The sequence below is a fragment of the Trypanosoma melophagium genome (genome assembly GCF_022059095.1).
Source record: "Trypanosoma melophagium isolate St. Kilda chromosome Unknown ctg39segment0, whole genome shotgun sequence".
NCBI classification, from domain to species: Eukaryota; Euglenozoa; class Kinetoplastea; order Trypanosomatida; family Trypanosomatidae; genus Trypanosoma; species Trypanosoma melophagium.
The window spans coordinates 44,063-59,293 of NW_027125177.1; the positions used below are offsets into that span (position 1 = coordinate 44,063).

General features: G+C 46.1%; 2 protein-coding genes across 2 annotated transcripts; both read left to right on the forward strand.

The window, feature by feature from the left end:
• Positions 1-2,863: 2,863 nt before the first annotated feature.
• LSM04_003849 (Peptidase M8) lies at positions 2,864-3,802 on the forward strand (the record flags this gene model as incomplete). The annotated part of the gene is made up of 1 exon (XM_067329420.1): positions 2,864-3,802. The coding sequence occupies one exon, from the start codon at positions 2,864-2,866 to the stop codon at positions 3,800-3,802; it is 939 nt and encodes a 312-aa protein (XP_067188144.1).
• Positions 3,803-8,193: 4,391 nt separating this feature from the next.
• LSM04_007091 (uncharacterized protein) lies at positions 8,194-8,403 on the forward strand (the record flags this gene model as incomplete). The annotated part of the gene is made up of 1 exon (XM_067329432.1): positions 8,194-8,403. The coding sequence occupies one exon, from the start codon at positions 8,194-8,196 to the stop codon at positions 8,401-8,403; it is 210 nt and encodes a 69-aa protein (XP_067188153.1).
• Between the last annotated feature and the right edge of the window lie 6,828 nt (positions 8,404-15,231).

Sequence of the window (15,231 nt, forward strand, 5' to 3'; positions counted from 1 at the left end):
CTTTTGTGGCGCACTTGTTAAAACTGAAAGTGCTAATGCCATTGAGATACTTTTTATTTTATTACCATTAAGTTTATTTTGAAATACCTCCAATAAGGTTCAACGGTCCGAACACCTGGATTGAATAATAATTTGATTGAAAAGGCCAGGGTTCGATGTCCGGAATCGCTTGAGGCTCCATTAAGAATTATTGAGTGTCTTCGGCGTGGAAGGGTGTGGGAGCGTTCTTTCCAACCCCGAGAGCTAAAGTACAAGCCACAGAAAGCGAGAAATATCTTTAGTATTTCCCCGTTAATGATGTGCTGATGTACTGGCCTTATCGGCAAACGTTGTTTCTCAGTTTGACATGCAGTACCACTTGTGCAAACACGTTCTTCCTTTCCTCTTCTTTTCTTCTTAGTAAAACGACAATGGTCCCACGCCACGCCATGGCATTGTGACGCAGTAACGTCATGTGCTCGGCGTCAAATGTATTCAAGTCATGGTGAACCAATAGTTACCTCTACAGTACCCGTGTATATGCATATGCTTCTGTTTTCGTTTTTCCTCCCTCTGGACAGGTGACAACAATGTCCACACTTTATATATTGTTTGTTTTTACCTGGATCTATCGGAGAGGGCATTCGATGTATGTGATCTTTGAGTACGGCATAAAGCAATGCCATTTGAGGTGTGTTTTTTCCTTAACTGGTACTATATGGGAGCCCGTGTCGTCATGTAGCAGTGTAGAAAGGGCTGTTGATTGTACTAGGTGATTTTCCATTCCGACAGTAACCTTTTTCAAGGTTTGGTGTGTTTAGAAGGGATACGGTTTTCTTTTGTTTTTATGGGTGTGTGTGTGCACGCTGATGTTAATTGTTGTGTGGGAAATAATCTCCGGTGCGGAGTGGCATCCCTATTCTCTCTACCAGTGAATCTCCTTTCTATTGGGGGTTTGTGGGTGGTGTTGCTGCTGCTCTGTTGTGGTGTGCTCGTGTCGTTGGTGCATTTTCTCGTGGGTAGTCGTCTTTTGCTCACTGTGTGTGTATATGCTTCTCTTGCGCGTTTCTCTTTTTCGTTTTTTTTTGCTGTACAGACCATGTAGCGCAAGAATGAGTGGACATGACCCCGTGAATTGTTCGACCCGTGAGTTTTCTATTTTGCAGTGGGGTTTTGCTAAATCGCATGCCTCCTTGCAAAAACCCCAAGAATAGGTCTTTGTACCGGATTTAAGCTGCCTTCTCAATGTGGTGTAGTATGTTCACGCCGATGGTGTGTGTGCCGGTGTCGTTCCAGGAGTCGTACGATGCGTACGCGTTTTTGTTTGCGATGATTGCGGCTGTACCGATGCACGTGTTGGAGGTGCAGCTGGACCTGATGTTTGCCGGCGGCAGCGCCCCGGCCCCACCAGTGGAGCCTGTTGAAAAGCAGAACATCACTGGAAGTGCGGAACGTGCGTCTGTTTGTGCTGACGAAGGGGGCTGCGGCGGGCACCGCAGTCACGGTGTTCTCCTCGTTGCGGAAGGTGGAGCGCAGCGTATCACCTCAGCCCTGTTGATGGGGTTCGGTGTGACGTGGACACCAAGGTGCTGTTTCTGGCACTCTCATTCCACCAGCTGTTGGGGAGACTGTCGCTGATCCTCGACGCCGTATACAGTGAAATTCTTCTATGCCTGACCCTTTATGCTCGTGTTGAATGATTTCCTGGAGTGCCTGCACGTATGGCACGGTGGTGTGGATGCGACGTGGTGCAATCTTTTGGGCGTTGCGTGCGTGGCCTGCAGTTATGAGATGGATGGTGGAGAAAATAGTGTAGGCAAATGGGAGAAACTGTGACCCATCCCGTTATTCGCTCTGTCGCCTGCGGTGAAGTTGTGGTGTTCTGAGCACCCAAGACATATCCGTATATGTATATATTTATATATATGTTTATTGTAGTTTTAGTTTAAATTGCTTTGTAGTGCATTGCCGTACTACGACTACTTCGGAAGATAATATAATTTCACCTTCTCTTTCTTTCTTTATTTGCGCCAACTTCTATAGACTGTTTTACGCAACTCTATTTTACACCGATCACAATAACTTGCAGGTTATGAGTAAGGCAACGCGTCCCTTGCTGCTTCTGCGGCGCCGACCACTGCTTCTCATACTGCTGCTTCTGTGCTGCGCCAGTGTGTGTGTGGCGTGGGATGACGTCAAGCAGCGGTTTGTGTTCGAAGAGATGATCAACAAGACCGGCAGACACTCGGCTGGTGTTGTGCGGGAGGTGCCCCGCAAGGGACAGAGTGGCGTGCAGGCGTACACCGTCGCCACATCTAAGCGGAAGCTGATCCGCATCGTGACGTCAATGAAGGACTTGGAGGATGGTACGAAGTACTGCGTCAATGAGGGTGACCATGTAACAGATTTCAGTGGTTATGTGTGGATCTGCGATAAGAAAACTATCCTGAATAAAGATAGGAAAACCAACCTGATGGAGAAAATCATTCCAACTGCAGTCAAACTGCACGCCGATCGTCTGCTCGTTGACCGCGAGAGTGAGCCGTTGGTTATCCCTCCATTTGAAAGCGGTGCTTGCAGCCTTCTCACTGTTCCTGAGACCCACAGAACGAAAGGTGTTCCCAATGCTGACATGGTACTGTACGTGGCCGCGAGGCCTGGAGGTCCGCTTGGTGCTTACTGTGCTAGTTTGTCCTCTGGTCGTCCGATTGCTGGTCTCCTGAACTTTGTTCCATATCCGTCAGTAAGTCCGCGACTCAGCGTCCGCCATGCTGCGCACCATATTGGACACGCACTTGGGTTCGAATACGAGCTGATGAAAAAACTCAAAATGACCTCCACCATCACTGTGCGTGGTGTGCAACGAGAGGTTGTGAGCTCGGAGATGACAAAGAAAAAGGCACGGGAACACTACGGCTGCGATAATCTTAAGGGCATGGAACTGGACTATAAAAGCTCGTTGAAACATGTGGCATCCCTGTGGTCCTGGCGCAATGCAAAGGACGAGTTGATGAACTCTGCAAATGCGGTCGCTGGTGGCTACTACACAGCTTTGACGATGGCAACTTTCCACGACATGAAATTTTATTCTGCCAACTGGGGAATGGAGGAGCCGATGAGTTGGGGCCATAAGGCGGGATGTGGTTTCATTGAAGGGAGTTGCCTCAAAGACGAAAGCGTATCAAATTACCCGAATGCGTTCTGCACTGGGAAGAGGGTGTACTGTTCCACTGATCACTTCGCACTTTCTAAGTGCGATGATACTCCGGATATAAATACAGACCCAAAGAGCCCTTGTCCCATCCTCCTTTCACCTGTTGAAGTGAACTCCAGTGGACATTTTCGCTCTTCTGCCTGCACTGAGTTGGGGAACAGTGGGTTTCCTGACTTCTTGACTGGAGAGAACTCGATGTGCTTAAGTACGGATGATTACGATATAAAGGAGGGTGTTGTACCACTAAAAATGAGCGGTGTGTGTGCACTGGTGTCGTGTGATGAGAGCCATCGTAAAGTGCAGGTGAAGTACAAGGGCAACGACCGGTGGCACGACTGTCCTGAAGGCAAAAAAATAACAGTGGAGACTTCTGCTTCACTGAGCTTTAAAACAATCACATGCCCCCAGTACACCGAAGTGTGCACTATTGCCTTCAACGGCAGCAGTCGGCTTACAGTGAACGATCCATCCGGTCATCCGACACCCCCTTCTGGTGGTGCGAACGGTGGTGGTGGTGGTAATAACAACGTTGGCGGTGATGGTTGTGCCACTGTTGCTCCCATCGCCTTGGCAGCTGTTGTCCTCATGGTTATCACGCCAATGCTGTGATTGTGAGCAGTGTCAGAAGCCGTGCTTGCAACGTGCAAAGAGCACCAGCGTGTCGTATAAGAAACTTCTCGAAGAGAAAGAGAGAGATTGGACATACAGTGGTAGAGTAAACGGAAACATGTTGGAGGAGACGTAGAGCTGTGTGCATAACAATTTGACTCTTTTGTAATGCTTGAATACTTTGAAAACATCTCTTCTTTTCCTATTTATCTTTTTCTCTTTCAATGCAATTACTTAAGGTTGCACACCAATACCTCCTCACAAAGAGTTGTACAACGCGCTCCGAACTCGAAAGAGAGTTTTTAAAAACCCACCCACCCGCAACCAAAAAAGAAGTTTTAAACATATTTTTATATCTCGTTGGTCAATAGATTTTATTTTTAAACGTTTTTACTTTCGAAAAGGTTTTATTTTGATTATTTTCAGGAAAATAGATAAATAAATGAACATATAAAATAATAAACAAACCAATATTACTTTCAAATTTTTGTTTTTCAATCACAGCCCGGGTGTGCGTAGGCTATAAACCATCCCGCGGGCGAGAATAGCATTAGAGCAGCGAAGATCCCGCAAAACAAAAAAAATTATTTTACATCTCAACACTCTCATTTTTTCTTTGTTTTTCACAGAGAGTGTTATGTTTTTTGTTTTTTTTTTCCCACTGAAGTTTTTCTTGGCGCCCTTTATATATAAGAATAAAAAGTGCAGCAGCCATTGAAATACCTTTTGTTGTATTACCATTAAGTGTTTAATTTTGGGTACCCTTTTTATATTTTGTTTTTGGAACCATTAAATTTACTTTTGTGGCGCACTTGTTAAAACTGAAAGTGCTAATGCCATTGAGATACTTTTTATTTTATTACCATTAAGTTTATTTTGAAATACCTCCAATAAGGTTCAACGGTCCGAACACCTGGATTGAATAATAATTTGATTGAAAAGGCCAGGGTTCGATGTCCGGAATCGCTTGAGGCTCCATTAAGAATTATTGAGTGTCTTCGGCGTGGAAGGGTGTGGGAGCGTTCTTTCCAACCCCGAGAGCTAAAGTACAAGCCACAGAAAGCGAGAAATATCTTTAGTATTTCCCCGTTAATGATGTGCTGATGTACTGGCCTTATCGGCAAACGTTGTTTCTCAGTTTGACATGCAGTACCACTTGTGCAAACACGTTCTTCCTTTCCTCTTCTTTTCTTCTTAGTAAAACGACAATGGTCCCACGCCACGCCATGGCATTGTGACGCAGTGACGTCATGTGCTCGGCGTCAAATGTATTCAAGTAATGGTGAACCAATAGTTACCTCTACAGTACCCGTGTATATGCATATGCTTCTGTTTTCGTTTTTCCTCCCTCTGGACAGGTGACAACAATGTCCACACTTTATATATTGTTTGTTTTTACCTGGATCTATCGGAGAGGGCATTCGATGTATGTGATCTTTGAGTACGGCATAAAGCAATGCCATTTGAGGTGTGTTTTTTCCTTAACTGGTACTATATGGGAGCCCGTGTCGTCATGTAGCAGTGTAGAAAGGGCTGTTGATTGTACTAGGTGATTTTCCATTCCGACAGTAACCTTTTTCAAGGTTTGGTGTGTTTAGAAGGGATACGGTTTTCTTTTGTTTTTATGGGTGTGTGTGTGCACGCTGATGTTAATTGTTGTGTGGGAAATAATCTCCGGTGCGGAGTGGCATCCCTATTCTCTCTACCAGTGAATCTCCTTTCTATTGGGGGTTTGTGGGTGGTGTTGCTGTTGCTCTGTTGTGGTGTGCTCGTGTCGTTGGTGCATTTTCTCGTGGGTAGTCGTCTTTTGCTCACTGTGTGTGTATATGCTTCTCTTGCGCGTTTCTCTTTTTCGTTTTTTTTTTGCTGTACAGACCATGTAGCGCAAGAATGAGTGGACATGACCCCGTGAATTGTTCGACCCGTGAGTTTTCTATTTTGCAGTGGGGTTTTGCTAAATCGCATGCCTCCTTGCAAAAACCCCAAGAATAGGTCTTTGTACCGGATTTAAGCTGCCTTCTCAATGTGGTGTAGTATGTTCACGCCGATGGTGTGTGTGCCGGTGTCGTTCCAGGAGTCGTACGATGCGTACGCGTTTTTTGTTTGCGATGATTGCGGCTGTACCGATGCACGTGTTGGAGGTGCAGCTGGACCTGATGTTTGCCGGCGGCAGCGCCCCGGCCCCACCAGTGGAGCCTGTTGAAAAGCAGAACATCACTGGAAGTGCGGAACGTGCGTCTGTTTGTGCTGACGAAGGGGGCTGCGGCGGGCACCGCAGTCACGGTGTTCTCCTCGTTGCGGAAGGTGGAGCGCAGCGTATCACCTCAGCCCTGTTGATGGGGTTCGGTGTGACGTGGACACCAAGGTGCTGTTTCTGGCACTCTCATTCCACCAGCTGTTGGGGAGACTGTCGCTGATCCTCGACGCCGTATACAGTGAAATTCTTCTATGCCTGACCCTTTATGCTCGTGTTGAATGATTTCCTGGAGTGCCTGCACGTATGGCACGGTGGTGTGGATGCGACGTGGTGCAATCTTTTGGGCGTTGCGTGCGTGGCCTGCAGTTATGAGATGGATGGTGGAGAAAATAGTGTAGGCAAATGGGAGAAACTGTGACCCATCCCGTTATTCGCTCTGTCGCCTGCGGTGAAGTTGTGGTGTTCTGAGCACCCAAGACATATCCGTATATGTATATATTTATATATATGTTTATTGTAGTTTTAGTTTAAATTGCTTTGTAGTGCATTGCCGTACTACGACTACTTCGGAAGATAATATAATTTCACCTTCTCTTTCTTTCTTTATTTGCGCCAACTTCTATAGACTGTTTTACGCAACTCTATTTTACACCGATCACAATAACTTGCAGGTTATGAGTAAGGCAACGCGTCCCTTGCTGCTTCTGCGGCGCCGACCACTGCTTCTCATACTGCTGCTTCTGTGCTGCGCCAGTGTGTGTGTGGCGTGGGATGACGTCAAGCAGCGGTTTGTGTTCGAAGAGATGATCAACAAGACCGGCAGACACTCGGCTGGTGTTGTGCGGGAGGTGCCCCGCAAGGGACAGAGTGGCGTGCAGGCGTACACCGTCGCCACATCTAAGCGGAAGCTGATCCGCATCGTGACGTCAATGAAGGACTTGGAGGATGGTACGAAGTACTGCGTCAATGAGGGTGACCATGTAACAGATTTCAGTGGTTATGTGTGGATCTGCGATAAGAAAACTATCCTGAATAAAGATAGGAAAACCAACCTGATGGAGAAAATCATTCCAACTGCAGTCAAACTGCACGCCGATCGTCTGCTCGTTGACCGCGAGAGTGAGCCGTTGGTTATCCCTCCATTTGAAAGCGGTGCTTGCAGCCTTCTCACTGTTCCTGAGACCCACAGAACGAAAGGTGTTCCCAATGCTGACATGGTACTGTACGTGGCCGCGAGGCCTGGAGGTCCGCTTGGTGCTTACTGTGCTAGTTTGTCCTCTGGTCGTCCGATTGCTGGTCTCCTGAACTTTGTTCCATATCCGTCAGTAAGTCCGCGACTCAGCGTCCGCCATGCTGCGCACCATATTGGACACGCACTTGGGTTCGAATACGAGCTGATGAAAAAACTCAAAATGACCTCCACCATCACTGTGCGTGGTGTGCAACGAGAGGTTGTGAGCTCGGAGATGACAAAGAAAAAGGCACGGGAACACTACGGCTGCGATAATCTTAAGGGCATGGAACTGGACTATAAAAGCTCGTTGAAACATGTGGCATCCCTGTGGTCCTGGCGCAATGCAAAGGACGAGTTGATGAACTCTGCAAATGCGGTCGCTGGTGGCTACTACACAGCTTTGACGATGGCAACTTTCCACGACATGAAATTTTATTCTGCCAACTGGGGAATGGAGGAGCCGATGAGTTGGGGCCATAAGGCGGGATGTGGTTTCATTGAAGGGAGTTGCCTCAAAGACGAAAGCGTATCAAATTACCCGAATGCGTTCTGCACTGGGAAGAGGGTGTACTGTTCCACTGATCACTTCGCACTTTCTAAGTGCGATGATACTCCGGATATAAATACAGACCCAAAGAGCCCTTGTCCCATCCTCCTTTCACCTGTTGAAGTGAACTCCAGTGGACATTTTCGCTCTTCTGCCTGCACTGAGTTGGGGAACAGTGGGTTTCCTGACTTCTTGACTGGAGAGAACTCGATGTGCTTAAGTACGGATGATTACGATATAAAGGAGGGTGTTGTACCACTAAAAATGAGCGGTGTGTGTGCACTGGTGTCGTGTGATGAGAGCCATCGTAAAGTGCAGGTGAAGTACAAGGGCAACGACCGGTGGCACGACTGTCCTGAAGGCAAAAAAATAACAGTGGAGACTTCTGCTTCACTGAGCTTTAAAACAATCACATGCCCCCAGTACACCGAAGTGTGCACTATTGCCTTCAACGGCAGCAGTCGGCTTACAGTGAACGATCCATCCGGTCATCCGACACCCCTTCTGGTGGTGCGAACGGTGGTGGTGGTGGTAATAACAACGTTGGCGGTGATGGTTGTGCCACTGTTGCTCCCATCGCCTTGGCAGCTGTTGTCCTCATGGTTATCACGCCAATGCTGTGATTGTGAGCAGTGTCAGAAGCCGTGCTTGCAACGTGCAAAGAGCACCAGCGTGTCGTATAAGAAACTTCTCGAAGAGAAAGAGAGAGATTGGACATACAGTGGTAGAGTAAACGGAAACATGTTGGAGGAGACGTAGAGCTGTGTGCATAACAATTTGACTCTTTTGTAATGCTTGAATACTTTGAAAACATCTCTTCTTTTCCTATTTATCTTTTTCTCTTTCAATGCAATTACTTAAGGTTGCACACCAATACCTCCTCACAAAGAGTTGTACAACGCGCTCCGAACTCGAAAGAGAGTTTTAAAAACCCACCCACCCGCAACCAAAAAAGAAGTTTTAAACATATTTTTATATCTCGTTGGTCAATAGATTTTATTTTTAAACGTTTTTACTTTCGAAAAGGTTTTATTTTGATTATTTTCAGGAAAATAGATAAATAAATGAACATATAAAATAATAAACAAACCAATATTACTTTCAAATTTTTGTTTTTCAATCACAGCCCGGGTGTGCGTAGGCTATAAACCATCCCGCGGGCGAGAATAGCATTAGAGCAGCGAAGATCCCGCAAAACAAAAAAAATTATTTTACATCTCAACACTCTCATTTTTTCTTTGTTTTTCACAGAGAGTGTTATGTTTTTTTGGTTTTTTTTTTCCCACTGAAGTTTTTTCTTGGCGCCCTTTATATATAAGAATAAAAAGTGCAGCAGCCATTGAAATACCTTTTGTTGTATTACCATTAAGTGTTTAATTTTGGGTACCCTTTTTATATTTTGTTTTTGGAACCATTAAATTTACTTTTGTGGCGCACTTGTTAAAACTGAAAGTGCTAATGCCATTGAGATACTTTTTATTTTATTACCATTAAGTTTATTTTGAAATACCTCCAATAAGGTTCAACGGTCCGAACACCTGGATTGAATAATAATTTGATTGAAAAGGCCAGGGTTCGATGTCCGGAATCGCTTGAGGCTCCATTAAGAATTATTGAGTGTCTTCGGCGTGGAAGGGTGTGGGAGCGTTCTTTCCAACCCCGAGAGCTAAAGTACAAGCCACAGAAAGCGAGAAATATCTTTAGTATTTCCCCGTTAATGATGTGCTGATGTACTGGCCTTATCGGCAAACGTTGTTTCTCAGTTTGACATGCAGTACCACTTGTGCAAACACGTTCTTCCTTTCCTCTTCTTTTCTTCTTAGTAAAACGACAATGGTCCCACGCCACGCCATGGCATTGTGACGCAGTAACGTCATGTGCTCGGCGTCAGATGTATTCAAGTCATGGTGAACCAATAGTTACCTCTACAGTACCCGTGTATATGCATATGCTTCTGTTTTCGTTTTTCCTCCCTCTGGACAGGTGACAACAATGTCCACACTTTATATATTGTTTGTTTTTACCTGGATCTATCGGAGAGGGCATTCGATGTATGTGATCTTTGAGTACGGCATAAAGCAATGCCATTTGAGGTGTGTTTTTTCCTTAACTGGTACTATATGGGAGCCCGTGTCGTCATGTAGCAGTGTAGAAAGGGCTGTTGATTGTACTAGGTGATTTTCCATTCCGACAGTAACCTTTTTCAAGGTTTGGTGTGTTTAGAAGGGATACGGTTTTCTTTTTGTTTTTATGGGTGTGTGTGTGCACGCTGATGTTAATTGTTGTGTGGGAAATAATCTCCGGTGCGGAGTGGCATCCCTATTCTCTCTACCAGTGAATCTCCTTTCTATTGGGGGTTTGTGGGTGGTGTTGCTGCTGCTCTGTTGTGGTGTGCTCGTGTCGTTGGTGCATTTTCTCGTGGGTAGTCGTCTTTTGCTCACTGTGTGTGTATATGCTTCTCTTGCGCGTTTCTCTTTTTCGTTTTTTTTTTGCTGTACAGACCATGTAGCGCAAGAATGAGTGGACATGACCCCGTGAATTGTTCGACCCGTGAGTTTTCTATTTTGCAGTGGGGTTTTGCTAAATCGCATGCCTCCTTGCAAAAACCCCAAGAATAGGTCTTTGTACCGGATTTAAGCTGCCTTCTCAATGTGGTGTAGTATGTTCACGCCGATGGTGTGTGTGCCGGTGTCGTTCCAGGAGTCGTACGATGCGTACGCGTTTTTGTTTGCGATGATTGCGGCTGTACCGATGCACGTGTTGGAGGTGCAGCTGGACCTGATGTTTGCCGGCGGCAGCGCCCCGGCCCCACCAGTGGAGCCTGTTGAAAAGCAGAACATCACTGGAAGTGCGGAACGTGCGTCTGTTTGTGCTGACGAAGGGGGCTGCGGCGGGCACCGCAGTCACGGTGTTCTCCTCGTTGCGGAAGGTGGAGCGCAGCGTATCACCTCAGCCCTGTTGATGGGGTTCGGTGTGACGTGGACACCAAGGTGCTGTTTCTGGCACTCTCATTCCACCAGCTGTTGGGGAGACTGTCGCTGATCCTCGACGCCGTATACAGTGAAATTCTTCTATGCCTGACCCTTTATGCTCGTGTTGAATGATTTCCTGGAGTGCCTGCACGTATGGCACGGTGGTGTGGATGCGACGTGGTGCAATCTTTTGGGCGTTGCGTGCGTGGCCTGCAGTTATGAGATGGATGGTGGAGAAAATAGTGTAGGCAAATGGGAGAAACTGTGACCCATCCCGTTATTCGCTCTGTCGCCTGCGGTGAAGTTGTGGTGTTCTGAGCACCCAAGACATATCCGTATATGTATATATTTATATATATGTTTATTGTAGTTTTAGTTTAAATTGCTTTGTAGTGCATTGCCGTACTACGACTACTTCGGAAGATAATATAATTTCACCTTCTCTTTCTTTCTTTATTTGCGCCAACTTCTATAGACTGTTTTACGCAACTCTATTTTACACCGATCACAATAACTTGCAGGTTATGAGTAAGGCAACGCGTCCCTTGCTGCTTCTGCGGCGCCGACCACTGCTTCTCATACTGCTGCTTCTGTGCTGCGCCAGTGTGTGTGTGGCGTGGGATGACGTCAAGCAGCGGTTTGTGTTCGAAGAGATGATCAACAAGACCGGCAGACACTCGGCTGGTGTTGTGCGGGAGGTGCCCCGCAAGGGACAGAGTGGCGTGCAGGCGTACACCGTCGCCACATCTAAGCGGAAGCTGATCCGCATCGTGACGTCAATGAAGGACTTGGAGGATGGTACGAAGTACTGCGTCAATGAGGGTGACCATGTAACAGATTTCAGTGGTTATGTGTGGGTCTGCGATAAGAAAACTATCCTGAATAAAGATCGGAAAACCAACCTGATGGAGAAAATCATTCCAACTGCAGTCAAACTGCACGCCGATCGTCTGCTCGTTGACCGCAGAGTGAGCCGTTGGTTATCCCTCCATTTGAAAGCGGTGCTTGCAGCCTTCTCACTGTTCCTGAGACCCACAGAACGAAAGGTGTTCCCAATGCTGACATGGTACTGTACGTGGCCGCGAGGCCTGGAGGTCCGCTTGGTGCTTACTGTGCTAGTTTGTCCTCTGGTCGTCCGATTGCTGGTCTCCTGAACTTTGTTCCATATCCGTCAGTAAGTCCGCGACTCAGCGTCCGCCATGCTGCGCACCATATTGGACACGCACTTGGGTTCGAATACGAGCTGATGAAAAAACTCAAAATGACCTCCACCATCACTGTGCGTGGTGTGCAACGAGAGGTTGTGAGCTCGGAGATGACAAAGAAAAAGGCACGGGAACACTACGGCTGCGATAATCTTAAGGGCATGGAACTGGACTATAAAAGCTCGTTGAAACATGTGGCATCCCTGTGGTCCTGGCGCAATGCAAAGGACGAGTTGATGAACTCTGCAAATGCGGTCGCTGGTGGCTACTACACAGCTTTGACGATGGCAACTTTCCACGACATGAAATTTTATTCTGCCAACTGGGGAATGGAGGAGCCGATGAGTTGGGGCCATAAGGCGGGATGTGGTTTCATTGAAGGGAGTTGCCTCAAAGACGAAAGCGTATCAAATTACCCGAATGCGTTCTGCACTGGGAAGAGGGTGTACTGTTCCACTGATCACTTCGCACTTTCTAAGTGCGATGATACTCCGGATATAAATACAGACCCAAAGAGCCCTTGTCCCATCCTCCTTTCACCTGTTGAAGTGAGCTCCAGTGGACATTTTCGCTCTTCTGCCTGCACTGAGTTGGGGAACAGTGGGTTTCCTGACTTCTTGACTGGAGAGAACTCGATGTGCTTAAGTACGGATGATTACGATATAAAGGGAGGGTGTTGTACCACTAAAAATGAGCGGTGTGTGTGCACTGGTGTCGTGTGATGAGAGCCATCGTAAAGTGCAGGTGAAGTACAAGGGCAACGACCGGTGGCACGACTGCCCTGAAGGCAAAAAAATAACAGTGGAGACTTCTGCTTCACTGAGCTTTAAAACAATCACATGCCCCCAGTACACCGAAGTGTGCACTATTGCCTTCAACGGCAGCAGTCGGCTTACAGTGAACGATCCATCCGGTCATCCGACACCCCCTTCTGGTGGTGCGAACGGTGGTGGTGGTGGTAATAACAACGTTGGCGGTGATGGTTGTGCCACTGTTGCTCCCATCGCCTTGGCAGCTGTTGTCCTCATGGTTATCACGCCAATGCTGTGATTGTGAGCAGTGTCAGAAGCCGTGCTTGCAACGTGCAAAGAGCACCAGCGTGTCGTATAAGAAACTTCTCGAAGAGAAAGAGAGAGATTGGACATACAGTGGTAGAGTAAACGGAAACATGTTGGAGGAGACGTAGAGCTGTGTGCATAACAATTTGACTCTTTTGTAATGCTTGAATACTTTGAAAACATCTCTTCTTTTCCTATTTATCTTTTCTCTTTCAATGCAATTACTTAAGGTTGCACACCAATACCTCCTCACAAAGAGTTGTACAACGCGCTCCGAACTCGAAAGAGAGTTTTTAAAAACCCACCCACCCGCAACCAAAAAAGAAGTTTTAAACATATTTTTATATCTCGTTGGTCAATAGATTTTATTTTTAAACGTTTTTACTTTCGAAAAGGTTTTATTTTGATTATTTTCAGGAAAATAGATAAATAAATGAACATATAAAATAATAAACAAACCAATATTACTTTCAAATTTTTGTTTTTCAATCACAGCCCGGGTGTGCGTAGGCTATAAACCATCCCGCGGGCGAGAATAGCATTAGAGCAGCGAAGATCCCGCAAAACAAAAAAAATTATTTTACATCTCAACACTCTCATTTTTTCTTTGTTTTTCACAGAGAGTGTTATGTTTTTTGTTTCTTTTTTTTTCCACTGAAGTTTTTTCTTGGCGCCCTTTATATATAAGAATAAAAAGTGCAGCAGCCATTGAAATACCTTTTGTTGTATTACCATTAAGTGTTTAATTTTGGGTACCCTTTTTATATTTTGTTTTTGGAACCATTAAATTTACTTTTGTGGCGCACTTGTTAAAACTGAAAGTGCTAATGCCATTGAGATACTTTTTATTTTATTACCATTAAGTTTATTTTGAAATACCTCCAATAAGGTTCAACGGTCCGAACACCTGGATTGAATAATAATTTGATTGAAAAGGCCAGGGTTCGATGTCCGGAATCGCTTGAGGCTCCATTAAGAATTATTGAGTGTCTTCGGCGTGGAAGGGTGTGGGAGCGTTCTTTCCAACCCCGAGAGCTAAAGTACAAGCCACAGAAAGCGAGAAATATCTTTAGTATTTCCCCGTTAATGATGTGCTGATGTACTGGCCTTATCGGCAAACGTTGTTTCTCAGTTTGACATGCAGTACCACTTGTGCAAACACGTTCTTCCTTTCCTCTTCTTTTCTTCTTAGTAAAACGACAATGGTCCCACGCCACGCCATGGCATTGTGACGCAGTAACGTCATGTGCTCGGCGTCAAATGTATTCAAGTCATGGTGAACCAATAGTTACCTCTACAGTACCCGTGTATATGCATATGCTTCTGTTTTCGTTTTTCCTCCCTCTGGACAGGTGACAACAATGTCCACACTTTATATATTGTTTGTTTTTACCTGGATCTATCGGAGAGGGCATTCGATGTATGTGATCTTTGAGTACGGCATAAAGCAATGCCATTTGAGGTGTGTTTTTTCCTTAACTGGTACTATATGGGAGCCCGTGTCGTCATGTAGCAGTGTAGAAAGGGCTGTTGATTGTACTAGGTGATTTTCCATTCCGACAGTAACCTTTTTCAAGGTTTGGTGTGTTTAGAAGGGATACGGTTTTCTTTTGTTTTTATGGGTGTGTGTGTGCACGCTGATGTTAATTGTTGTGTGGGAAATAATCTCCGGTGCGGAGTGGCATCCCTATTCTCTCTACCAGTGAATCTCCTTTCTATTGGGGGTTTGTGGGTGGTGTTGCTGCTGCTCTGTTGTGGTGTGCTCGTGTCGTTGGTGCATTTTCTCGTGGGTAGTCGTCTTTTGCTCACTGTGTGTGTATATGCTTCTCTTGCGCGTTTCTCTTTTTCGTTTTTTTTTTTTGCTGTACAGACCATGTAGCGCAAGAATGAGTGGACATGACCCCGTGAATTGTTCGACCCGTGAGTTTTCTATTTTGCAGTGGGGTTTTGCTAAATCGCATGCCTCCTTGCAAAAACCCCAAGAATAGGTCTTTGTACCGGATTTAAGCTGCCTTCTCAATGTGGTGTAGTATGTTCACGCCGATGGTGTGTGTGCCGGTGTCGTTCCAGGAGTCGTACGATGCGTACGCGTTTTTGTTTGCGATGATTGCGGCTGTACCGATGCACGTGTTGGAGGTGCAGCTGGACCTGATGTTTGCCGGCGGCAGCGCCCCGGCCCCACCAGTGGAGCCTGTTGAAAAGCAGAACATCACTGG